Below are 27,872 nucleotides of genomic sequence, written 5' to 3'. Positions count from 1 at the left end.
AATGAAGAAGGCGGCAACGCAAATATTTAGAAGTAAGTTTAAAAAAAAAAAAAAAACACAAACAAACTTTACTCCAGAGCCAGGCTCCGAGCGTGTGGTGGCTGCCTGAAGCAGGCTGTCGCCCCAGGCTCAGAAGCGGGCTGCGGTGATAGCCCACGGCGGCCGAGCCTTCCAGCCCGCCGGCCCCCCCCAGCTGGGGCCACAGGACCCCCCTCCTCTCCGCGGCACCGCTTCCGGGGTGCTCCGACCCACCCGGCCGCCCTCGGACCTGTGCAGGCAACGCTGCCCGAACTCTCACAGGTAAAGCGGCGGAGTTTGGTACGCGCCTCCAGCGCCAGGGACCCGCTGGAGCAGCTCGGCGAGAAGGCGGGCACTGCTGAGGGGAGGCAGAGTGAGCTCGGGACCTTTCACCCCACCACGGTTAGCGCCTGCTGATTTGCTGGGGCGTACCTCACTGCAAGCCCAGCTGTCTCTCCCCGCCCCATCGTGAAGACCTCAGCCGCGGAGCTGGCAGTGGGAGGCGGCGGCACGGCAGCACGGCAGCGGCGCTACTGCCCAGCAGGGGGCGCCGCAGGCGGAGGCCGCGCACTTGGCGGCGCGACGCTCGAGCTGGCGGCGCCTGCGGCGGGAGCGGAGGGGTCACGGCGCGACGGGAAGGGACGGGACCGGGGCGGTGTGACCATGGAGATCGGCACCGAGATCAGCCGCAAGATCCGGGTGAGGGAGAAGCACGCAGGTCTCTTCCTCTCCACCCGTGCCCAGAGCCTGACCCTGCTTGTTGGGGGGCAGGCCTGGCCGATGGCTAAGACGCCGGGCTCCCTCCAGCTTTCCCTCAGACGCGGAGGTGGCGGGCGCGCTGCGGCCGCTGCACAGTCGAGCCCTCCCTCGGCGGAAGGAAGCGGCGGGATGAACTCCCGGCCGGGCCGGGATTATCGGGAATTACCCGCTACGGGCGGTCTTCGGCCTGGGGGCTCCCCGGGGAGGGGAGCAAGCTGGAGAGTCGTTGTTTTGGGAAGCGGAGTTATGGCCCTACCGTACCCCGAAGGACAGCTGCCGTCTCTCTCCCAGAGCTGCCCTGCAGCGGCCTGCTAGGGATGTAGGCCCAAAACCGAGGGCTGCCCAGGAGAGGGAGCAGCCATAGCCGGATGTCAGCTGCTCCCTTTTAGCAACCACAGTTTGAAAATCCTGTCAGGTTGCTTTTCTTGCTGAGCTTGGTATGACCTTTTGTCAAACCATCTGGGATGCATTGTCTTTGCACCCTATGAGCCCGGATGGTCTCAGCTTGAAAAAGGACAGCTGGGACTTGGGGGTTGTCTGGTAGGACATGGAACTGGTAGATAGGAAATACGGTAGTGTGAGATTCGTGACAGTTCTTGCTGTTCTGCTGTCAGTCCCTTATACAACGTTTACATCATAAGCAGTGGAGAACAGGAAAACTAACATGTTAAGCCAAGCTATTCAAACAGTTAATGAGAAAAACCTTGAGGTTAGCAATACTTTGTTGCTCCATGCTTTAAATACAATTTCATTATTTTTTAGGGTGCTATAAAAGGAAAGTTGCAGGAGCTGGGGGCTTATGTCGGTAAGTTCTATCATGTGTTCAGCAACATTACTTAGTTTTGTTGTTGTTAGGAAACAATCAGCTAGTTAATGGAATGGCAGATTTACTCATTCTATTACTGTGTACCAGAATCCTTAAGCATGACATGAATTATCTGAAGTGTGGGACTACTATGAAAGAAGACGACTTAGAGCAAATAGGTGTAGTCTAAATATAAACCAAGGCAATATATGGACATCAACGTATATGATGAACTAAAAGTAAATATCTAAGAAGACTGACCATCTCCCCTTTCCAAGAGAAATGAATGTCAAGCGATTTGAAGGAAAACCAAACAAGCAACAGCATGTCTGCGAGTATTTAGGGAAGTTTCTTTGAAACGCAAGGAGAAACATACAAAGCAACATCCTTCAAAATACAGCAGCAGTTACCTGTGACAACTTTGAGATGGAGTCAGTCAGTCTGTCTCAGGCATCCTTTCAACAGCCTTTTGAATTCAGGGTGAGACATTTGTCAAAACTAGGAGGAAGGATAAGACAGAGATAATAGGCTGACTGTTCTCAGAGATGGAAAGGCCATGTCAAAAACACTGTGTAGGACAAATCTGCAAAATGTAAAAGCCCTACATTAACCTGGTGTTGATGAAACATACCTGAATCTTAGCATAACTGAATCTTTGGGTGAGATTTTATTTTGGATTGTGAGGAGCGAAGTGGCATGAATGTCTATCTGTGGTGTGTTTGTTGTTTTTCTCTTCCCTGAATCCAAGATTAAATGGATATTGCACGCAGGAGCAGTTAGGTTTTTGCAGCAGCAAAAGTTGTTAATTAACGCAGTGTTCTGTTGGTAGTGGAATACCTCAGTCTTGCAGTTGCCTTGTCTGTAGTACTAACTGGATTTCACATGAAGGAAAGGAATTGAGAGCATAGTCCATGAGAAACATGTTTGGGCCAAGTTCAAAGTTTGTCGTTTGATCTCAAATTCATCTTACTCCCCATTTAAAGGGGACCATTGTATTTACATAATCAAAATACCTTGACTCTGTAGAAGGGAGTCACCTGTGAGCTGAGAACAGGAGTCAACTGTGTTTAGAATCTTCTCATTGCAAGGTTGTCTTTTTCAGTAACATTTTTAATTTTTTGCTAGCATTCCAGGTTTCGGTTTCTGAGCATTTGATTCTTTGCATTCTCCCGTGTTTCCAAAAAAACCCTAAGCTCTTATCTCTAATAGATGCTGGGATAATATTAATAATCTTTTATCTCAGCTATGGCTGTTGTTTTTTTTTTCTTCTGTATTTTTTCTTTTCTTTCTGTTTCCTTTTTTCAGAAGCTAGTTCCCAAGATCAGCATACAGTATTTGGACTTTCTTCTTAGCCAGCTTCAGAACTTCTTTAAATAACTTTGTATTCTTTATCATCAATCTAACTTCCCTCTTTAGTTTTTAAACCACTCTTTAGAAATTTCTGCCATTTTTCAGGTTTAATTTTTTGACTATTTTGGCCAACTTTTCAAGTAATGTTTTTTGAAAAATCTCTTATTTCTTTTAGGTGACCCCCAGTCTAGCCACTGTGAGCAAAAAACATGCTTTTGTTTCTTTCTGTAACTGCTAGTTCTTTTATTTTGAAAAGTTGTCTGGAACAAGACATGATGGAACTTACTTGTTGCATACAAGTTATAAAGGAAAAATTCATGTTTTTGAAGCAAAATAAAGATAAATATTAATCAACTATCAACATTGTCAACAGGCTGTAGTTTTGCATACAGTTTAAGTTGTCATAAGCCAGCACAGTCACTGAGAGAAGAATTAACCTGATGAAATTAGTACAGCTATATTAGTGTTTTGATTCAAAATTCACAATTTCAAATGGATTTCCCAGCTGTATTCACTTACTGTATTCACTTATGTGCATGTCATGGGGTGGTGTTGAAGAGCATGAGGTGTTTGATTAAATTAAATTGAAACGTGCGCAAACAGTGTACCTATTGCCCTCAACAAATGTACCATGCAGTCCTTGAGAGCAGATCAGAGCTAGGCCAAAATAAATAGCCAGATACTCAAATCCTCAAACTTTCCTTGTATTAATGTCAGATTCTGAGCACTTTCCTAATCCATTCTGATGAGCAAGCATATCTTGTGTGAGCAGTCCAGCAAGGGAATGGATTTCTTGCTGTGTATGAGATTGCATACATTAGGGAGTTAAGAGAATCAGACTTTCAGGGCTGCTAGGTTTTAGTGTGATTTGGGTTTGGTTTATTGTTTTTTTTCAGGTTTTCTTTTTGGTAGATGAAAAATCTGGAAGCTAATATTTTATTTGTTTTAATGCACAAACCAGATATTTACCTGTTTTATGACAAGGATAAGGTGCTGTATTTGGCAGATTCAAAGTTGTTGAAATTGTAGATCATATGATTGCTAATGTTCAAGTAAAAGGGTATAGAGAATGAATAGCTTTCTTTTATCTTGTTTTTGTATTTGCTCACTTTTAAAATACTTTAATCTTACCTTCAGCTTATACTTCTGTGAAGGTGGTGATCTTTTCTTCCTCTCTTACAGCGTGTATTAAACCTCAAAGGAAGCTGAAGTCTTGTTGATGCTTACCTAATCCACTGCCTGCAGTGTTTTGATAGTAAAACTGGAAAATAAAAATCATTGTTGCATGTTTAAAGATGTTTGTTATGTATTCTGTGGTTTTTTTAATACTTTAAAATAACAATATTTCTCTTTTTGTTAGATGAAGAGCTCCCTGATTATATTATGGTCATGGTGGCAAATAAGAAGAGTCAGGAGCAGATGACGGAAGACCTTTCTCTTTTCCTTGGAAACAATACTGTCAGATTTACAGTCTGGTATGTTTGTCAACTACTTGTCACAATGCTTACCAGTAGTCAGAACTGATTTCTGTAAGTGAAACCTGAGAATTTGATAAGAGTTTACTTGTCTTCCCATCGTGTCATTTACATTAATCAAAGCTTTTACTTTGCAAATCTGATAAGTGAATTATTTGTAGTCCATCAACAGTTAGGCTACTGCAGTGATAATTCAGTGGCAGAGAACTGGAGGGCTTATATTCTTTGTTTATTCCTAAGTCTAGTCAAATATTTGAAGGAAATGTGAAATGCTCAGGTAAGTGAATGCTGTAAGTTGATTTTATTTTTAATACAATTATTCCTGCAAAGCCCACTGTGAGCATGAGAGGGTTATTCACTGTAGTTAGATGTAAAAAGTTCTTCAAAGACAGAATTCTTTGCTTTCATGCTGGTAGTGCTTCAGATTGTGGTTGTGCATGGGAATTTCTATATCAGGACAGATGAGCAGTGGATCTAATTCTGTGTGCCATCTTTGCCAAGGCTTAGCACCAAATGCTTACATATTCCCACCTCTCAGGCTGTTTATTTATTACCACCATGGAGCTCTACAAAGCAAAATTAGAACTACAGAATTATTGTGAGCAGGACAAACCAGCAACAGATAAACTCTTTTCTGAACCCCTGACTGCAGATTAATTTATTTTATGCTGCATGACAACCTTAGCCATTATATTTCTCATGTATTTCCTAATACTGGATTTGGCTTGCAGTATAAACCTTTAATTAACTCCATGATTCAGAATATCCAAGCAGATATCTCAATCCAGAGATTTTTTCTTACTTTCAGAGTTGTGTATTTTTTGAATTAATCTTCTGAGTCTGGAAACTTTTCCCAGTTTTCAGTATGTTTTTGTTCCTTAACAAGTCTAAATGATGGAGATATACATGATAAGGTTTGAATTCCAAGCAGGACATGCATTTAAATGTTGGGATACTTTCACTGTAATGTGTTTATTTTAAAATAGCCTTATTATTTTATAGCATTTTGATTTTCTGTATTGCTTCAGCTTGGCAAATGGCAAGCTGAACCTCATGGAAATGGTTTTGCTCAGTGTCTTAAAAAATACCATTGGTATATACAAAACATGCTGGGAGAATCTTGAGTATGAAAATGAATAACTGAAAAGTCATGGCAGTCAGGTAAAGTCCCTGGTGACTAGAAGAAGTGAAATATTGTGCCCATTTTTAAAAGGGATAGCAAATAGGACCCTGGAAATGACCAACCTGTCGGCCTCACTTCTGTGCCCTGGAAGATCTTGGAACAGATCCTCCTAGAAACTATGCTAAAGCACAGAGAGGTGATTTGAGACAACCAGCATGGCTTCACCAGCTCAAGTCCTGCTTCACCAGCCTAGTGGCTTTCTGCAGTGGTGGAACTACATTGGTGGACAAGGGAAGACCAACAGATGTCATCTCTCCTGACACTTGTAAAGCCTTTGATGCAGTCACCCACAACATCCTTCTGTCTAAACTGGAGACAGATGGATTTGATGGGTGGACTAGCCTTCAGTGGATAAGGAACTGGTTGGATGATGGCATACAAAGGGCAGTGGTCAATGGCTTGATGTCCAGATGGACACAGCTGTCCCTCAGAGGTCTGTATTGGGACCAGTGCTATTTGATATCTTCATCAATGATAGGGACAGCGAGATTGAGTGCACCCTCAGCAAGTTTGCAGATGATACCAAGTTGTGTGGTTGATAAGACTGAAGGATGGGATGCCATCCAGAGGAACCTAGACAGGCTGGGGGGTAGGCTGAGGAGAATTTCATGAGGTTCAGTAACGCAAACTGTAAGGCCCTGCACCTAGGTTGGGCCAATCCTTGCTATCAGTACAGGCTTGGGGGTGATGAGATTGAGAGCAGCCTTGCAAAAAAGGACTTGTGGGTACTGGTGGATAAGTTAGCCATGAGTCAACAATGTGCACTTACAGCCCAGAAGGCAAATCACGTGCAGAACAACATCAAAAGTGTGACCAACAGATCGAGAGGTGATTCTGCCTCCCTGGTCTGATCAGACCTCACCTGGGGTACTGTGTCCTTCTCAGGCAACCAACACAGGAAAGATGTGGACCTGCTCTAGTGTGTCCAGAGGAGGGCCATGAGGATGATCAGAGCACTGGGGCATCTCTCCTATGAGAACAGGCTGAGAGAGTTTGGGGTATTCAACCTGGAGAAGAGGAGGTTCCAGAGAGACCATTTCAGTATCTGAAAGGGCCCTATAGGAAGATGAAGAAGGACTGTTTAGAAGGGCTTGTAGCAACAGGGTGAGGGGCAGTGGTTTTAAACTGGAGTTTAGACATATGAAGGAAGTTCTTTACAATGAGATTGGTGAAATACTGGAAGAGGTTGCCCAGAGATGTGGCGGTGGCCCTGTCCCTGGAGACATTCAAGGTCAGGCTTGGTGGGGCCCTGAACAACCTGATCTAGTTGGAGATGCCCCACCTTAACTGCAGGGGAGTTGGGCATGATGACCTTTCAGGTTCCCTTCCAACCCTATGCAATCTGTGATTATGTGATGTTAAATGCTGTGAATCATATGTTGCTTAGGTTTGTATTTAGAATTATGTTTAACAGCTGTGTAGTTAAAATTTCATGCACAAAGTAAAATTTTCAGCTACACTTTTAAGTTCTGATTTAGTTTTTTTGAATCATTCCTTTCAAAGACGCTTAACTCACACCATTGATAGTAGTGAAAGAATGGAAAGTACTGGCTTTAATTACACAAACCAACTAAATACCAAAAGTAGATGGTGTGATGAATACCCTGCCTGCATGTGTGAAGACTCAATGGAGGCATCATACTTAAAGACTCCATTTTTGGGGTTAAACACACAACAGCTGATGGAAAGTGAAATCTTAGATAAATGAGATGCTTGTTTTGGGGGGGGAAGCAGCTGTTTTGTGAAAGGTGATTATTTTGAATCTGAGTTAAAATTCTTTTATTTCTTATTTTTCCTTTTGCTTCCTGCCCTGTTGCCCACCTATTTCAGGCTCCATGGTGTTCTGGATAAACTGCGATCTGTGACTACTGGTGAGTAAGAAAATTAATTTTGAGTGAAAGCAGGTTTATCTTTTATGTATGGTGTTGTCTGTCTTAGGAGTTTCAAAAAAGGTCTTTGCCAATTGTTGCATTAATTTTAATTTTAGATGGTCTTTTGGGTCCTGACTCTTTAGAAAATTGCTTTCTATTTTGAGATAAAGAATTTGTTTCTGAGTCTGGAATTCATTTCTGGATGTTTCTTGATGATGTTTTCAGCTGAAACAGTTTTCAGCTTGTTGTGTTTTCAGATCTGTACAATGTCTTCTTTGCAGTTTCTTAGCTACACTGACTGCAGACTCTGTATGCTGTGTGCATTCATGTAAAAATTAAAAGTACCTGTCTCCACAGAACCAGCTAGTGTGAAATCTTCAGAACCTAGTATCTTTGAGGGTAACCTTCCTTCCAGCAAAAGCAGCTCAAGTGATGAAAGGAGGCGTGAAGAGATCATGCCACCCCTTGCAGTTTCCAGCACTCGAGCTGAGAGAAATGACTCAAGAGTTTCAACTAGCTCACAGGAGCAAAGGAACGCTGCTGCACGGTAAGGCTTCTGATTACTTACTAATGCACATTCAGACATTAGTAGTTGTGTGACTACAGTAGCCATTTGGAAGAGCACAGACGTTTGGAAAGATCAAAGTTGTTTTGAAGAGTAAAGCTTTGCTGCAACTTGTTGCATAAAAAAACCATTAAACCAGGAATTTAGTTCTATTTTTCAAGAAACAAATGAGGTTGTATTAATTCACTAAAGTAAAAAAGCAATCAGTGTGTTAGATTTGTAGAAATAGTAATACTTTAATGATTTCTTCCCTGCTGGCTTAGTTTAAAAACCAGTTTTCTCTTCTAAAAATTTTTTGTGGATGAGTTAATAATTGACAGTTTCTTATTTTATCAGGCAGTCTTCTGAAGATGGTTCAGCATCTCGCTTAACATCTACAGTCAAGCCTTTGAGGGAATTGTCACCTTCTGAAGCTGTCATTGACATTAAACCCGAACCAGATGACCTCATTGATGAAGACTTGAACTTCATGCTGGAGAATCCTTTGTCACGGAAGAAACCTATTGTAACTGTAACTTATGGTTCTTCTCGTCCTTCCACTGAAATCTACCGACCACCAGCTAGCAGAAATGCAGATGGAAATACACATGTGCACATATTGTCACAACAGGGCAACTTACAGGGGAGTCGGCAGTTAGACATTCAAAGCTGCAAGTCATTGGAAGCAGGCCAGCTCTGCGGTCCAGAAGCATTTAGCAGCTTAGCAGAAAGTTACAGACCCACCTCCAAACTTAGTGCCGATAAAGTAGGCAGTGAGGTTAGTAGGGTCTAAACTATTGCAATATTTTACACTTGATAGGAACCTAAGTTACTAGGTACACTTCCAGTAAAATCTGGATGTCAGACAATCAAAGTCAACTTCTATCACTGATAGTACACTTGGAATTTCATTCTTGGGGCCCACTTGATAGAAAGAGATTGCACAGTTTAATATTGTCACTTGATGGATTGCTGCATCTCAGAATTAATTAGCTTGGACATTTTCATGGCATACTGAGTTGGACTAATGGGTTAGCACATTGTTGTGATGTGTGTGATGAATCAGAAAGATTGGAACAAGATCCTTAAGTGCTGTGTACATTGCCAGCTTTAGACAGCTTTGTCAATCAGTATTTTTGGGATGCCACGTATTCATACCTATGCTGGATGTACATTAGTCCCTATAGCCCAGATACACTGCATATTAGGCTTACTATTTCATGATTTAGAACCATAGCATTTAAGAACCCCTTGAGATGGGTACAAGGACAACCTAAAAGGTGATTGCTGCCCTACATACTTTGGAGGCCAGAGTAAGCCAGACAGGGTGATAGGCCTACCTGATGGTTTTAAGACTATCCATATGAATCAGCTAAGAGATCTTTGAGGAATGAAGATTGTTTTGTCAGATAATGTAATGAAGCAGGAGTTTTACGTACCTTGTGCTCCAACTTCACCTGTGTTACTGCTTATATAGTTTTTTGTCTTTGCTACTTCTTAGTTATTTGTAAAGGGCAACAAAATTTTATTCTGAAATCTAATGCTTTGCAAAGATACGTGGCAGGGTCTTTCTTTGTCAAGGTAGGGAAGTGAGAATGAGAATTTAAGTGATCTGTTTAGGGTTGTAAGTCATTGATGACTGACCGTCACATCCTCCTTGGAAACATTAGAGAAAGGGTTTATGCTAGTTTTCTTCTATTACTAGTTCCTGAATAATATCCAGAAGCATTTCTTAGAACTGTGGGCCTTGCTGTATTCTACCTTTTCTTAGATCAGGTCTTGTGCTTTGGAAAGTTTTACCTTTAAAAAGGTAATTAAGTATTAGAGTTGTACTGTATGGCTCTTCTCTAACAGTGTAGTCCAGGTCCATCCCTGAGGGTGTTTTTTTCTTGGAGGATATAGGATCATTTAAAGGGTACTGTGTACAAACCTGGCATCCAGGTGCCTCATTGTGCTCCTGTGTAGTTAAGTGCTGAGTAATGGTTCTTCAGGAATTGTGGATGTGTGCTTTCTCCTGTGCTTTCATTCAAGCCAGCATTTAAATTTGTCACTACTATGTGCACTGTGGTGGTGGTGAGTGGCTGGTGTCATAACAGGGATCTTGCACTACCTAAACTGGATCACCCTGTCTCTGCATGGCTATTGAGCGTCCTTTGGAAAGTATCAGCTTGCTGGAAATTAATCCTTAACAGTAATCTGAAATTAGGGTTGATAGAGAGGAGAAAGTCGTCCATACTGATTGGAGGTGCATCTTTTCTAAACGTTATTTCCAGTTACATTATTTTCCTGTAGGTGTTTCAGGGCAAATACGTCTGATACTAATTTTCTCTAGTTTCTGCAGTAATGGTAGTCCTAATGTAACTGGAATGGAAGGTCTCCACCTTCTGGTTATAGGTAGCACTGCAGTATTGTTTTTGCTGGCTTAATGCATATTTTATGCTAAATTAATTGTTTTGGCTGCTCTGTTTGTTGTAGGAAGAAAGCTCCAGGAAGAGACGGTTGCCTGTTGTAAGCTCGGTAGTCAAAGTGAAAAAGTTCTGTAATGATGGGGAAGATGAGGAGGAGGAGGAGGAAGACTATGGACTACGAACAGGAAGCATCTCCAGCAGTGTGTCTGTACCTGCAAAGCCAGAAAGGAGGTACTTAAGACCTCATTGATTCTGTGTGGTTTCCAGAAGGAATTTAATGAACAAACCTTTTGAAAGTCGATAAAAGTGGTTTTCAGTTTTGAAAACTGACAGACAAAATTCAGTAAGGCATTTATGTAGTTGGTGTACTATCTTACAACTCTGTGTGTGAGATGTCTGTTCAGACCACCGTTTTTCCTCTGATTTTGTACTGTTGTGCATTAAGTGGTTCCTAAGCCACAATAGATGTGTAATTTTACACTATTTGGGAAAAGTACTGGCAAAAGACCATTAAATGTGTTTAATGTGGTGAAATACCTTTCTAGGAGTCTTAGTTGTGTTATTTTTAATTTCCAGAATAGTCTTCATACCAATTATCTCTTGTTCTTTAAGGTGATTTTAACTTTTCAAAAGTCTTGAGAGTTTTTATTTTTTTTTTTCTGCTCACTGTCTGAATGTCAGGTGTCAGACTACATCAGTGTTTGATTTTCAACAATGAGAGGTGGAATGTTTAAACTATGGAAGAGATAGTTCTACTGATCTACAGCGCTAGCTTGTGTAAGATGTGTTTTAAGGAAATGTGCTTTATTGAAATTAGCACCACAGTGCATTTATCTAATTTAATTTCCTTTTTGTGTGTGTGTGTGTGTGTGTTCAAGGACAAGCAAAGCTCTTTTTTTAACTACAAACATGTTTTAATAGAGCCGATTTTCAGGTGGATCTTATCCCCTGGGGCAGCTGCATAATTACTAGTATCAACACAAAGGTAGCAACAGGCATGTGAGGAAATGAATGGCAGAGTCTGTGCTTTTCAGGTGCAGCTTTGTTTCACAGTAACTTAAAAGTGAAATTATGCCTCTGGACTTACCATTTTTGAGAGCATTTTGTGGATCCTTGTCCACTGAGAGAATGGATTAACAAGTTGAAAACAAAAAGTGATCGCAGATGATGATTTCTCTCAGTACTATGCATAACTGTTAACCTTTTAAAACACCTGTGCCTAACATGGATATAGTTGTTTTTGCAATTCATGTACAATTAATTATATTTTTTTTTATCTCCCTTAGACCTTCACTGCCGCCTTCAAAACAGGCCAATAAGAATTTAATATTGAAAGCAATCTCTGAAGCACAGGAATCGGTCACAAAAACAACCAATTATTCCAATGGTAATTAACATTATCCTGTTTGTGCTAATCTGTATTTCAAATCCCTGTTTTATAAATCCAAGATAAAGATAACACTTACAGATAAACCAGAAGGTTAAATAGCTTTTATCAGTGGTACACATAGGGGATTTTCCATGTCTTGTGAATATTACATTAATCGTCAGTGATGAAATATGAAAACATCAACAAGGGAGAATAGAGTTGTTTCATCAAGATAGTAAGTCCATACAGCTCGCAGAGACAAAATGGAAGTGCCAGAAGCTTTCTGCAGTTAATAATTGCCAGGCAGAAGGTGTTCAGTATTAGTCAGGTTCATTGATCTAACTGATGGCTCTTTTTTCCCCTTCTGCACTCCCTTCCCTCTCAGAGAGGAGGGGAAAAACAGGCAGACAGCAAAATATCAAAAAGTACAGGATATAGGTAATAGAAGTGCAAAATAACAAGCAACATAGCAAATGATATATCAGTGTGCATTGTCTTCAAAGGGTGAGGCTGCAATTTTAGTTGGGTAGTTTTAGATACTGAGTTGCCACTGATACAGCAACTGAGCAGCTAGCTGCCTGTGTGTAGGCAATCAGGTCTCTTAGCTTAGAAGAGGCTTCTGCTGAAGAAGGAGAAATCCAGCTATTATCTCATGTGCTTTCATTTAATTGGGTGGTAATAAATTTAGTGTTGTCAGCAGTAAGCATTGCACATTGCCAGGGAAGGAGCATTTGCTACCTAAACCATGACTTTCATACCATCTGGAGCAAGACTGAAAGCTCTGCAAAATCTCTTGCCTAAGGTCTCTCAAAACGTGCAAACTGTAAGAAACATACAGCTTCATTCTCCACAGAAGGTCATTGGGAGCTTCCTCCTTTTTTTCTTGTCATAGAATCATAGAATGGTCCAGGCCAGAAGGGACCTCCAAAGGTCATCTAGTCCAACCTCCCCACAGTCAGCAGGGACATTCTCAACTACACCAGGTTGCCCAGGGCCTCGTTGAGCCTCACCTTGAATGTCTCCAGGGAAGGGGCCTCAACCACCTTCCTGGGCAACCCATTCCAATGTTCCACCACCCCTACAATAAAGAGCTTCTTCCTGATATCCAATCTAAATCTGCCCTTCTCCAGTTTGAAGCCATTGCCCCTTGTCCTGTCATTACTTCTGGTGCTGGTAAGTAGATAGGTAATCTTACTTGAGTGAGATTGTAAATGACAAATCCAGTACTGAGGGGCACCTTTTAGTTGTGTGTGTCAAAAGCTGAGTGCTGCGTGATATCCAGCCAAGGGAAGAATATGCTTACCTATTCACCACATGTTCTGATGGGCTTAGCAGAAGACAAGTAGTGAAAGAGTCAACCTGTTGTCCTGCTGCTGCCCTAAATTCCATGCTACAAATACCTGAAAGGGGGTTGTAGAGAAGTGGGTGTCAGTCTCTTCTCCCAGGTAACAAGTGATAATACAAGAGAAAATGGTCTCAAGTTGTGGCAGGGGATGTTTAGATTGGATATTAGGAAAAATTTCTTCCCTGGAGAGGTTGTCAAGAATTAGAACAAGCTGCCCAGAGAAATGGTTGAGTCACTGCGTGTGGATATACTGAAAAGACATGTGGATGTGAAACTTGGGGACATAGTTTAGAATTGGCAGTGTTAGGTTTTGAACTTGATCTTAATGGTCTTTTCCAATGTAAGTGATTCCATGATTCTACTGTTTTCAATGTTTATAGTTTGTTTGTGAGCACCTTAGCATAGGGTAGCTGGCACTGAATGGAAAGTACACATTGATAATTCATGATTGTTTATATGAAAGGTGGAATGAAAAGTGATTGCCATAAGAAAGTGCTAAATCAATTATGTATAGAAGTGGATGAATGACCACTTTGCTGGTGTCATTCTAATCTTTCTCATACAGTTTTGTCTTACAAGTAGGTGTTCTGAGGTGCCATTTGTAGACTGTGTGCCGTGCTTTCACATTAAGAATTCTACAGAGAGCTAAAGATGATTTTTATGGAGACAGATGCTTGGGATGTTTTTGTGTGTGAATTTATTTGTTATCTTAGCACTATATGGAAAACTAATGTTGTGTGGTTTAGGTTGCATGTAAATGATTTACCTTTGTCTCTGTATTTAAAGTTCCACAGAAACAAACTGTTCCAGTTGCACCAAGAACTCGAATTAGCCCGGAAGAATCTCCATTAGAAGTAATCCATGTGCAAAACAGACTGCCTGCTCTGAGTTCTCAGTTTCAAGCAGAAGAGCCAAAGGAGCAGACAATTGAAGGAATTCAAGGTCATCTGATAATGTTCTTTAAAAGTTTATACTAGGGAATGTCATTTTACAGCAAGCTGAGCAGAGAGAAGAAATGCTTTTAATTTTTAAGCCAGCATCAAAAGTTGCATGTGGAAATGCCCTGAAAGCCAAGAAGCTCTCTAAAGAGAAAATTAAGATTATCTACATTTGGAATATTTTTTCAGTATATTGAAGTATTAAAAGATTCCAACATGTGGTTATCACACAGTTCTAGTGAGGTGATTTTTTTGATGGTAAATACTAGAGTGCTGTATTTGCTGTTACAGGACAGCTGATACCAGGATAACTGTGTCAACAGTAAGCGTTGTTCTTACTTCTGTTACAAAACTCCTGAAGGAAAATGGCATAACATTTTAAGGCAACCAAAGTACCTTTTCAGCATGATTTTGCTACAAAGAATGTTTGCATGTATGTTAGTTGCAAGGAATCATGGAAATAAGACAGTGGGAAAACTCTTCTGTAAAAAGTAGTTAATCCTGCTAAATGTTTAGATACTTAGATTGTTGAGTGAAATTTTTGAGTTGAGTAAGACCTTTGTGACATCAGCTCACAGTGCTGGAATGATAAATGTTTGTTACTAAAATGAATATTTTTTCTCAGTCTCTTTTTTCTCAAATAGATGTATTTGGGATCCTCCTGACAAAATAGTTGAAATTGTATCAAAGTACACAAGAAGAAGAGCTTAATCACCTTTTGAATTAATGTACAGAAAAAATATGCTAAATATTACTGCTCTTTCACCATTGAAATGACAGCTTGCTTAGCAAACCTACAGAAAGCAAAATACAATTTTTTTTCAACCATAGCCAAATGCAGAGCAGTTCTGCTCTGATTTGTGTCACCTTTTTTAGGAAGACCTTAAAGTGGTTCCTTATAGTTTGCGGCTTTTCTCTATGTGTGTGAAGAGAGAGAATTTGGTCTTTATAATTTGCCCTGCCCACAGGCCTAGTTTGTACTGAGCAGTGATTATGGGGAAGACCAGAGTCTTTGATTACTTAGATTTTTGCCATGCCATCTGGATGGAGAAAGCTTACTACTGTTTCTGAAACAATGAAAAAGGAGTTAATAATAATGAGAATGGCTTCTTTCTTGTTAGAAGTGTGGAAGGGTTTGGTTTTATCAAAGGAATTCAAATACTGTGCTTCAGGTCATTACAGTTTCATTTTGACAAGCAGTAAAATGTGCTTCTAATTTTGTTGTTGTTGTTGTTGTTTTAGGAGCTGAGCAAAAGGAGCTCTCTTCTCGGCTCCAGATTGATCCTGTGATGGAAGACACTTTGCAAGTGACTCAAGGTTAAGTCTTGTGATTTATTTTTTTTTAATTCCTTAATACAAAATTCTTAGTTTTCAAATTTACCACTACTGATCAGTGAGTATTAAAATATAACTTCCATTTCAATTAATTGTGTTGCTTTCAGGTATTTTCTAGTTTCTACATCTCTGAGGAATAAAAGTGCTAATGTCAGTAGGTATTCAAAGCCTAAGAGATTTTGGGGGTGTGTGGACCTTCTTCAGTGCTGTTTCAGCACAGCCATTCCAGTAACAAGTTTTCTGGTCTGGCCTAATACGGCCTGTGGCTCCCAGGGATCCACTTCTATGGAATAAGCAAGTAGCTTTCTGGAAGCTACTAGTAAGAAATTAAAATAAAATTAGCTCATCAGCAATGTAAATTCATATTGAAAAATACACTATGAGAGTACAACTACAATTGTATTTGTGTCTTTTCTATGTAATTTTTCTCCCAATTCAGATTACTATGATGCAGAATCTATGGTCCATGCAGATACTAGGTCGTTCATCCTGAAGAAGCCCAAGTTATCTGAGGAGATAGTGTCACAGAATCAGCAGTTGGGAAGGAGGGCTACAGAGGCAATACGAGTCCTCTCAGGACGTCTCATACAGACACGGTAAAAAGTTACTACTTTTAGAACTGTTATGGGTCAAATTGCTCATTTGTGGTTTAGATGGAATCATTCAGTCACACATGTGCTTTGTCAGTCCAGTCAGGATCTGGGACATGGAAAATGAACGGACACTGAATAGCAAAGTCAAAAATCAAGGGCAGAAAACCATCCAGAAATCCATCTACATGGAAATAATTATTTAAAAATGTATTTTAGCACAATATTGAGAGTATGGTGGAGCCTGAGCTCTTGGCGCTGGAGGGCAAACATCACATTCTGCATGCAGGTAGCCCAGTACCTGTAAACAAACAGTAATGTGTCACGTGGGACAAGTGATGTAAGGCTTCTTACTAGTGAGTTTGGCTAGGAGAAACTTAAAGTTCATGTCAGCTTCAAATGTCATTCCCTTGACTTGTAAAAGGCCTTGATAGTTCCTGCTACCAACTAATTTTTTATATCTTACCTGTTAGTTAAAAACCTCTCAGAACAGTGTGACGTACCTCATCGTTGTGGGCTGCAGTGTTTTAAAAGCTTTTTGTTTTCCCCTCCATGAGTATCTTTAAACAGCCTGTGTTAATTGAAACTAAAACCAACAATGTACAAACAAACTCCAAAAGTTAACCTTGCAATATCACAGTTGAAAACTGACTGGGCTACAGGAGAGTGGTATGTCTTTCCATATGAGCAGGTCAATTTCTGGCTGCTTGAACCTGGAAGTTCTCTCTAGTGACATTTTTAATCCGTTGTTTGTCTCTGTTCTTAAAGGCCTTCTACACTGTGGTTGCTCTTAGCCCAGTTTCATAGAGAAGCTAAGTTTATACCATCGCTGCTTGTCAAGGATGAGAACTCTACAGTGCATTTCCAAATGTTTAGAGTAACATGCCACTTGGGAAATCCCTCAGAGGGAAGGGGTGGGACAGTGGAAGACTGGACAAAATGTCTGCACTCCTTTTTTTATAGACTTCCTCTTTTATCCATGATAAATGCTGTCAGATACAGGATACTAGGGGTAGACTGATCTTTCGATCAGGCTCAGCATAGACGTTCTTAGTGTCAGTATTTCAGTTCTGTCTTCCTAGTCCTAAAAACTTGTACACACACTGTGTCATAATGCACTTTTCAGTATTTCTGAGGAAACACCTGTTTTGTATATTAAAAGGTTCATGATTCCAAGAGAAATCACAGAAACATTCAGGTTGGAAAAGACCCTCAAGATCACCAAGCCCAGCCGAGAACCCTACTCTGCAAGGTTCATCCCTGAATCATATCCCCAAGCACCACATCCAAATGACCCTTAAACACATCCAGGGTTGGCGACTCTGCCACCTCCCAGGGCAGCACATTCCAATGCCTGACCACTCTTTCTGTGGAAATTTTTTTCCTAATGTCTACTCTAAACCTACCCAGTTGCAGCTTGAGGCCATTCCCTCTTGTTCTAGCACTAATTACCTGGAAGAAGAGAACAGCACAAGCCTCTCAGTAATGTCCTTTCAGGTAGTTACAGAGAGCAATGAGGTGTCCCCTCAGCCTCCTCTTTTTCAAACTAAACAGTCCCAGCTCCTTCAGTCACTCTTCATAAGATTTATTCTCTAGGCCCTAACCCAGCTTTGTTTCCCTCCTCTGCACTCACTCCAGCACCTCAACATCTTTCTTGTATTGAGGTGCCCCAAACTGGACACAATACTCAAGGTATGGCCTCACCAGAGCCAAGACTGTTCTCTCCGTGCTGTCTTCCAGCATACATCTGGGAAGTTGAAGTCTCCCATGAGAACAAGGGGTAGCAATTGTGAAACCTCTCTCAACTGGTTATTGAAAGTTTCATCTACCTCTTCATCCTAGTTGGGTGGTCTATAACAGATTCCCACCATATCACTCTTGCTGGCCTTACTCCTGATTCTTACCCATAAGGACTCGACCCTGTCATCGTCTTCATGAGTTTGTGTGGTTTCATATGTCTTCCTAACATAGAGGGCCACTCCACCATCTCCTTTTCCTTGCCTATCCTTTCTGAAAAGTTGGTACCCATCGACGGCAGCACTCCAGTTGTGGGAGTCATCCCACCAGATTTCTGTGATGGCTGCTATCAGTTTCACTGTAGCACAGCAGCCCCCAGCTCATCCTGTTTATTGCCCATGCTGCCTGCATTGGTGTATAAACATTTCAGGGCAGCAGCTGAGTACATAGTTTTCAACCTTGAGGTGGGTTGACCTTCTGGTTATCTAAGATGCCAACACACTGCTCCACAAGTGTTAGGCTATCACACCCAGAGTTCTGGCTACTACACCCAGGGAGTCCCTGTCCTCCTTTAAAACTAGATATTTGCTCTCACATTTTATCTCAAAACTGTAAATTCCTCACTTAAAATCACTTTATTTAATTGTGTCTGTAAATGAGCTTTTAGATCTATCTGTTGAGGAGAATTCAATAAACTGAGATATATGTGCCAAATTCTCTGCTGTAGGCCATTAGGTACTTCAGGGAGACGAGAAGGCAAACTGCTAATTGGAGTACATTATTAGTAGTTTTATTGGAAAGTTTGCTACACTGTGACTCTCCATAGATTAACTTGTACTACTTCTAGTTCACTCAGACCTCTTGAGTCAGAAAATCTATTATTTCTTTGTTTGATAGAGACCAGATTGCACAGCCAGAGAAACCATCCAGTCCCAAATTCATCGTGACACTGGATGGTGTGCCCAGTCCACCAGGATACCTTTCTGATCAAGAAGAGGAAGATATGTGTATGACTGAAGGACTAAAGCCAGTTACCCAAAACATGTGTGCCAGCAAAGGATTAAAAGGCCTTCGAGTACAGCAGATGCAAATTGTAACCAGGCAGCTAGAGAGCTGTGATGGTAATTATACTTACCAACAGGTTCTAACATTAATGTGGTGGCTTGATTGTGGCTAATACTCTTGGATATATTATTTCCCAAGAAATCAGTCATGGTGCTTATACTTCAAATTAAGAGTCATTTTTTGGGCAAATGAAATGTGGTAGTTCAGTGGGGTCACATCTTTGGAAGCCTTTGCAATACAGCACATAGATATTTCTCCACACATCTCAGTATTGTTAAAATTTGGGGGGTTTTGTTTTGAAAACACAGTTTATTTTCAGTGCTAGAAATCTGCATTTGTGTTTGATACATTAGCATTTGTCCCCATGTTGATGGACAGGAGGTTTTATGATGAATCATTTTGATTGGAAAAGACGTCTAAGATCATCAAGTCCAAGTACTGACTTCACACCACCGTGGCCATTAAACCACGTCCTGAAGTGCCGTGTCTACATATTTTTTTAACACTTTCAGGGAGGTGACTCCACCACCTCCCTGGGCAGCTTATTCCAATGCCTGACCATTTTCAGTAAAGAAATACTTCTCAATATCCAATCTAAATTTCCCAAGGCACAACTTGAGCCTGCTTCCTCTCATTGTATCACTTGATACTAGAGAGAAGGGACCAACACCCACCTCACTACAAGCTTCTTTCAGGTGTTTGTAGAGAGCAGTAAGGTCTCTGTTCAGCCTCCAATCTTCCAGATTAAGCAATCCCAGTTATCCCAGTTCCCACAGCTCCTTATGAGGCTTATTCTTCAGACCCTTCACTGGCTTTGTTGCTCTTCTCTGGACATGCTTGAGCACCTTAACATTCTTCTTGTACTGTGGTGCCCAAAACTGAACAGTACTTGCGGTGTGGCTTCACCAGTGCCACAGGGCCCAAACAGGGCACAGGAGACAGTCCCAGGTTTCCATAAGGGCATTGTAAAAATTGAATGTTTCACTTTGGAATTTCTGAAAATACTTTTTGGATTGGAGTATTGGTTTAGATAACTGAAGTAAATGTGGTATCTGTCTGAGCAAATGACATGAAAGTGGTTCTTTTTTGATGTGTGCCCCCATCCTAAGAAATCACATCTGGTTAGTGTGAAAACTGATTTTTTACTTGATCTCTTGAAATATCTTTAAATAACTTTATATCTTGAAATAACTTTATCTCTTGATAGGAAGCACAGCTGTTAACACATGGCTCGGCAGGACAGTCCTAACCAAGGTTCAGTTAACAATCTTTGCCTTGTCTGTTTTGACTTTCACACTTCAGTTTGGATTTGTGAGGAAAATAAAGTAGCTTTGCTTGTTATCAATGCAGGTTTGGTGGCAGCTCTCAGCTCAATATTATGACAGTTTCACTTTGTGAATTTTGGAAGTTTTCTTCAGGTAGTATAATTGTACTGTCATGACTTCTTGATTTACAGAGACTTAACCAAGAATTGGATTAAAAGAAGGGGGAGAGAGCAGGAAATACTGTGAATTTTAATGATGCTATTTTGTTTGTGCTGAATTGCATATGGAATCATAAAGGTCCCAGCTTGGGCTTTTTTTCCTTTGTGTGTTCTTTTTTCTTTCTTTCCTAGTGGATATGGACCAGTTAAATGTCCTGCAAAAGCAGGAGAAGGTGCTTGAGCGCTGCAAGTACTGGCCTGCCTGTAAAAATGGAGACGAGTGTGTGTACCATCACCCCACATTACCTTGCAAGTGAGTAGTGCAGAGCTCATCCACCTGACATTTTTATTTCAGTGCTACAAATTTCCCTCTGTGTTAGTAAATACTCCAAGCAGTGTTAAGTCTGTTAGGGTAGCAGCAGAGCTAAATTATCACATTGTAATTTCTTCTGTTTTCCTCCCATCTGCCATGTGTCAGAATATGGTGATGTTTTTCATAAGTAGAGTCACAGCTGTGCTTGTGCAGAAGACAGCTTAGTCTGGCATGCAGGCTGGTGTTTTGGTGTTGCTTAGACATGTGGAAATTGGTGTCCTCTGAAAACAAGAGGCATTCCTCTGCTAACTGTAGAAGTGCTTTTGAACGTGTTAGGTTACCATTACACAGTAGTGTAGTGACTGGGTTTTTTTAATTTGAAAGCAAAAGCTAACTCTTGGATGTGCATTGTGCCTTTGACTTCTCTTTCACAAGCAGCAACAATCTAGAAAAATTCTGTCTGAGGTAAATGTTACCAGAACGAGTAGCATCTTTTACTCCATCATTTGAATGTTGTTTTAATATCCGACACTTGCTCCTCAGTGTATGAACCATGTTACCTGGGGAGATCTGTCCCTCTCTCTGTGCTGGTCTGAATTGACAGTGCCTGCACTGCATGCCAGGAGTAACACATCTTCGCTTGCAACAAGGAGCTTACTTCTGAACCCCACTGAGTGTGAGCTGGTTGAGCTTTTACCACATGTAGGGTGTCCAGATGCAAATCTGTTTGTGTGCAGCTGGCACACTGCCTCTGCCTGCCCTCTCTGGAAGTAACTGACACAGCTGCACAAGCCCTGTCGTAGTTCCAGCTCTGTGATATTCTCACTTTCCTGTGTAACAGCTGTTTGGGGATTTTGTTCTGAGTATTGGCTTATGACTCAATTTCTTCTCCCTCAGAGTTTTTCCTAACTGCAAATTCGCTGATAAATGCTTGTTCATCCATCCAAACTGTAAATATGATGCAAAATGCACTAAGCCAGACTGCCCTTACACTCACGCCAGTCGACGAACTCCCCATCCGTGTCCTAAACCAGGTGAGGACTTTCTTTTTCTGAGTTTCAAATGAAAGTGCTGAATGGAAAGCAGCATTTTTGGAAACAGAAGCTGACACTGGTGAAAAAAATAAGTTTTTGCTTGATTGGACTTTAATGCTAAATGAAGAATAATAACCAAGTGTCAGAGCAAGAGTAGGTAGTGCCGCCTTCTGGTAGATTAACCAGCATTGCAGCTCTATGCAAATGTGTTTCTCAAATTGGATGCATGTTCTACCAAGAGCTTGTGACACAAATTGTAAAACAGAAATCTCTCTCTTGGTGTGAGTAAAACATTTTTCTTTAATGACTGTAGGAGTTAACTTTATGCAAAGATGAGACTTTGAAGGATGAGGTTACCCAGTGAAGGCTGTCATTGTATTTGGAGTCTGGGTTGGTATCCTGAGCCTTTGAATAGTGCCAAGGTGGAGGGCCTTTACTCCACTGAAGGCATGATCCTTTGGAAGCAGTTTAGCTATTAGTCATAGTATGATGCAGTTTTGTTGCTTTGCCAGAAGGCAGAGTACCCTGTGCTTATCTTTTGTACCACATCCAGCAGCTCCTCTCTGTTCCTAGAAAGTGCACTGCCTGCACTTTCCAGCTTAGTTAGCTTTAAGCTCTGAGACACCAGAAAGCCTGTTAAACATTTGAATTGCTCTCTACCAGAATCTCTGCTTAATTTGTTGGAAGCATTGCCGTGGCCATGCTACCTTCTGTCCTGAAATGGTGAGGAACCAAGACTAATCATTATGGATAGTCTTGTTCTGCCCCAGGATGAGATTCACTTAGCGCACTGTGATAGGCTTCTGCTAGTTCTTGCAGAAATGTAATTTCTTGCAGAAGGATTGACAGATCTCTGTTTGTGTGGAACTGTATTAAAAAAGCTATTTATTCTGATCTGGGCTCACTTCCTGTTCTTTTTTTTCCTACTGTAGCACCACTACCCACACCATCTATATCCTCTAGTAGTCCGCTGTGCAAGTTTTTTCCTGCTTGTAAGAAAATGGAGTGTCCATTTTACCACCCAAAAGTAAGAATGCTCTCTTAGCTATTACACTGCTTTCTAGGAACACCTTGAAATGTTACTTTGGGTTGGGATATGCCACGCATATTAGCAATTTTTGCTTTTGCTTTTTACATTCTAACTTTAGCTCAGAAACAGAATATGCAAAAGGAAGGTCTTAAAGAATTTGGAAAAGTCTATTTTAAATAATCTTTCTATAGGGTGGCAGCCATAGCAGTTGTCAAGTACCTGTCCAGCAAGGATGCTGGGGGCAGAGGAGGGGGACATCTGATAGCCTATATGGAAGGAGTGTGTTTCAAACTCTTCATTCAGATGTGCTGCAGTATACAAGAACTTCAAAGATTGCCCACTTACCCTGGAGTATATATGTACATGGGGCAAGAGTTTGGAACTGGGGGGCTTGTTTAGAATTACATTCCCTGCCTGTTCTCGCACCAGGAAGTTTGGTGCTTTTTTCAAGCCCTAACAATGAAGAAGTGCTCTGGGTCCCCATGACTCTGCCCAGATACTGTTAGCCTGGCACTCTGGATTTTCCTTCCTTTCAGGTAAGGGTGGGTCGTGCTCCTAACTTGTATACACAGCTGAATTGAAACTGACAAAGGAACTTCCACCTGTCAGTGCAGTGGCAGTTTTGGAACATTTAACTCCTAGTAAGTGCTTTTGAAAAAGGATTTCCCTCTCATTGGGCTGAACTGGTATTGCATTGGTCTATGTAGCTGTTGATTCCCTTACCTATCAGATGTGTCGTACAGTAGCACACCTTTGCCTGCAACAGATTGTAGGTTAGCCTGGTAGGAGCTCAGCCAGCCAGCACTGACTAGCCTCTCCTGAGATGCCTTTGTTTTATTTTAGCATTGTAGGTTTAATACCCAGTGTACACGACCAGACTGCACTTTCTACCATCCAACTATTGCTGTACCTCCACGCCATGCCTTGAAATGGACTCGGACTCAAACCAGGTGAGACACTTTATTTTTCTTGATTAGGTTTCGAGTGTGTGTTGTGACTTAAATCACCAATGTAATTTTACTCACGGGAGTACTGTGTGTGATGAACAACAAAGACTGCATGAAGAACGATACCTCTTTGTTATAGGCATCTTTCTTTTAAAGAGGATTCCATACTGTTTGGTTTTCAGCAGTACAAATATTAACTAACGTGACGCAACCCTGAAAAGCAAGTACCCTGCAGACAGGACATGGCAGTCACTGGATTCCTGACCTGGACATGCTGTGTTTACTGAGTTGTATTTGGACAAAGCTGAAAATCCAACCTCAGCTCTTCTTTACTGTCATTTCATCTTGTATCCAAACTGTCTTTTCCACAAAATGTCCAGATGTTTCTCAGTGTTTCTGGCAGAACAGCTTCATCCTGTCATCTCTTCATGACTTTAGAAACTGGTAGCAAACTTGCCAAAGTCATCGGCCTGTCTTAAAGACAGTCGAGCTGCGTAAGGCTTTCACTCTGACCAACCTCATCTGCAAAGGTCTTAATCATTACAGAAGCAAGATGCAAATTAGTTCTCAGGTTCTCTTTACAGACTGCTAGGGCTGTTACTTATGCGAATTGTTTTTCTCCTTTCCCTTAGTGAATGATTGATACAACTTCGGGACTGAACTTTGCCTCTGGACAGTAGTGGAAAGGACAATAACCACCAGGAGCACAGGATGTTAGAAAAACTCATACATTTTGAACTTTTAATACACATTGTTTTCATAAAATGATGTTGATTGCATACTTGAAATGTCTCTAATTTTCCAAGTTTGTAAGTTTAAGCAATTTTACATTTTTTTTACACTGTAAGAAGAAAATGCCTGTGTAAAGAAGTTTTACTTTGGATTCCATTAAAACTTTCAAAGCACATTTTGTGTTCTACTGGGATGCTGTTTCTTGCTTATGAGCAGGTGTGTGGAAGAAGTGTCACCAGGAGGTCTTACAAGGCTTATTTGTGTATTTGAGTCATACTAGAAGTAGTTTTTGTTCAGCAGATGTTTGATACAATGAACACAACTGATGTCCTGGCAAATAGTGATTGAACTTTTCACCTGCTTACAAAGAAAAAGGGTAAAGGATTTGTCTTTTGGGCGTTTTTCCAGTGTAACAGTAGTCATACCTCTGACACTTCCTCAAAGAGGGAGAAGACAAAGGAATGAAAATGCTTTGTAAGTGTTGGAAGCACAAATATTGGAAATGGGAAAGCATGGCTTGCTGTTAAGCATCTAGGTCTGAAGCAGACACTGTACTGGGAGAAGGCCCAGCTCTCTGGGATGTTGGCTGAGGCCAGGTGCGGAATGCCTTTGTCTCACTATCACAGCAGTTAGCTATCCCTGCAGACGGTGACTTTTTCATCAAGTTTGAAAGGCCATGACGAAATGTTTGTGCAACTAACAGCCCACTCAGTGATAAGGGTGCAGTCCCACCCGCACACTTTAAACAACAGAAAACTGAAGTATCAATGTTAGCCTTTTTTGGAACCCGATCTGTGGACGAGAATTCAATGAACAAAACCCTGGGGATACTTGGGGCAATTCTGTCTTCCTCGCCCTCCCCAGAAGGGGTGCCCTTGTGGTAAGCTGTGTCTTCGGGGCTACTGAGGGTACTAAATCCCAAGGAATGGAGTAATTACAAGTGTGTTTTCTTAAAGCTGTATAGCAATTTCTGCAGTGAAGTGTCCATCACTGGCAATCACTAGGAGAATCTGTATAGATGGTGCAAATGTAAATAGATCTCTGAGGACTTTGCTAGAGAACAAGGGGCTTCATCTCTTACTAAACTTATCCCCACTTCACACAGCAATAAGCAAAGCCAATTACTATCACAGTGCTTCATTAAAAAAGCTCACAAAATTAAATACCACTGCACTTGAAAAGAAATAGTTTCAGCTGTCACTATTTACACCTGGAGAACAAAGTACCTCTCTGAATCTCCTGAAGAAATGGTTTTCTTCCAGTACCTATGACTTCGGGGCATACCTTCTCACTCTCTCTCTTATTTGAGAAAGTTCTTGTGACTTACATTGTAAAAAAGTAATTGTGGGAAGTGACCATAAAGATGTTTGAGAGCCGAATGACTCTATTGTCTCAAAACGACGTGTGACTTACCTGACCTGAATACACAGGGTGATGGCTTTGATGGACCTTAACAGCACTGCAGGAGAGCTGCTGGCCTGGCAGATGGCTTAGCAATGAAGAGAGAGAGTTTCTGTGGCGGTGAGAATTCCCTCTTTAAAACCACTGCACCAGCGCCACAGAACGGCCAATAGCAGACATTGCACGGAGCATTCACGGCTGTGCACGCCGCCTGTGATTGGGAGAGTCTGTATCCTCTCCTCACATCCACCAAAAGGCTATAAAAGCAATGCAATTTCTGGGTTCCACGTGTGGCATCTACCACAGAAGTCCCTACTGGAATATACATCCTCCACCAACAACTTGGACTATGCCTGGGAGATGTCCTGGGAACCAAGGGTGGTGATACCTTTTCCTCTTACTTCTTGACTCGATATATATTTGGGTTTTTCTCCTTATTTTCTTGCAGTTTGCCCTCTGCTCTGGCCCATTACTGGTAGTTTTCACCGGCTCTAACAAACCCAACTCATCAGCCGTTGTGTCAGTTTGCTTTAATTTACTCCAAGGCACCTTCAAAACCTTAGCACGACCTCCCCCACTGCCCCAGGCTGGCGCTGGACACCAGGTGGTGCCGGTACATTTTGAGTGGCGTTACAATGACGAGCGGTGCTGAGCAGGAAGGTAAATGCACTTTTTTATTAAATCTCTTGTATCTTCTGGGGAACTACATCTTCACAAAAATATACAAAATAATTTCTTTATACAAATATTTACATTCTATACCAGAAAACAGCATTAGCTACATATTTGAAACTTAAATCTGACAAATAGAGTCTTGAATTCTGAAACTGAACACTCCGGGAAAGTATTTTTAAATCCTTTTTTTTTTTTTTTTCCTCCTTTTTTTTTTTTGTGAAATAAAGTACTCAAAGTTCATATTCAAATTTAAAAAAAACACCTTAATGCAAAAATCTGACATTTAATTTTTATATATATATATATATATATACTTTAAATAAACACAACAACATTATTACAGGGATTAGATGCCCAGGGTGAAACCAAAATGGAATACACTTAAACCCATGATGATCCTTACTACAGCAGTACAGGACCATACCTTTGGACTGGTTTAAAACACCTTTTTTGCCCCCTCTTCCCCCCCCCCCCCCCCCCCCCCGCTGAAGCAAGAGGGATTATCTGACACACTCCATAATGAAACACAACAAATCTGAACAGACAACTGGATTTTAAGCTTAAAGAACTACAGTAAAATCTTTTCCTAAGCTGACCTGACAGGGGAGTGGAGGAAGAAAGGATAAACTCCTGTGCTATACAGAGCAACGCTGAGATGGATTTCCAGATAGAAGACTGCAAATTACATTACTTGTCTACAGAATTCTCCCGTGCCTTCATTAGCTGTCCCTTGCAGAAATAGCTGCCACCATGAAGCTGTTTTCCTTCACAGTGTGAGATGAGGAGATAATAATTTGTAAAGGGCAGCAGAAAACTAGTATTACCTCCATTGCTGAATTTCAACAGCTTTGATGGGTTTGAACCTACTGTACAATGTTCACTGTAAGACAAGCTGCTGCTTTTTCTCTGCTAAAACAAAAAAGGGAAAAAAGTGAATAAAAGCAAAGCTAAAAATGTTTGTATTCTAAAGAGAGTGGTCCTAATGCAGCTACCTAATTTTTACAGTATTTTAAGTGATCATTGTAGTCTTCAGTGTATTCTTAAGTGAAATTTTACATTACAAAATGCATTAACGAATGCAGCTTTTCCATTACTTAATACAATATGCTGTATGCCCCTAAAGGAACTCAAAAAGCATAAACAAAGCTTACAATTACCATTGTTTAAAAAAAAAACAACAGCAAAAAGAAGAGCTATTTTGCATCTAAAACCACAAACACAATGCTAAGTTGCAGCAAGTAAAGGAAAAACAGACCCGAAACATGGAAAGTAGTACCCAACAGCACCAACATTTCACAACAGTACAGAAAACCAGTTTGTTTGTTTGCTTTTTTGTTTTCATGCAGATTGTGCCTGTGTTCATGCTTGAGTTGCTTTAGAAGATGTGTGCATTAAATTCTCAAAGAGTACAGTACAGAGCATGTCCTGGGTGTGACCAGAGTTTCAAAAAATCATGGAGTTATGGAAGTAACATTTACAGCTCCACAGCTGAACAGCACACATTCAGAGTTTTAAGTAATGTGCT

General features: G+C 41.0%; 1 protein-coding gene across 1 annotated transcript; it reads left to right on the top strand.

The window, feature by feature from the left end:
- Positions 1–609: 609 nt before the first annotated feature.
- ZC3H14 (zinc finger CCCH-type containing 14) lies at positions 610–24,510 on the top strand. The gene is made up of 17 exons (XM_054161938.1): positions 610–717; positions 1,540–1,582; positions 4,293–4,407; positions 7,421–7,461; positions 7,819–8,008; positions 8,363–8,783; positions 10,481–10,644; positions 11,700–11,800; positions 13,914–14,069; positions 15,308–15,382; positions 15,840–15,996; positions 18,625–18,848; positions 20,408–20,528; positions 21,426–21,562; positions 22,495–22,589; positions 23,436–23,542; positions 24,172–24,510. The coding sequence occupies exons 1-17, from the start codon at positions 682–684 to the stop codon at positions 24,176–24,178; spliced, it is 2,190 nt and encodes a 729-aa protein (XP_054017913.1). The 5' UTR covers positions 610–681; the 3' UTR covers positions 24,179–24,510.
- Positions 24,511–27,872: the final 3,362 nt, after the last annotated feature.

This window comes from Dryobates pubescens, chromosome 5 (genome assembly GCF_014839835.1).
Source record: "Dryobates pubescens isolate bDryPub1 chromosome 5, bDryPub1.pri, whole genome shotgun sequence".
In the NCBI taxonomy this organism is placed as follows: domain Eukaryota; kingdom Metazoa; phylum Chordata; class Aves; order Piciformes; family Picidae; genus Dryobates; species Dryobates pubescens.
This window is presented reverse-complemented; position numbering and strand designations above follow the sequence as displayed.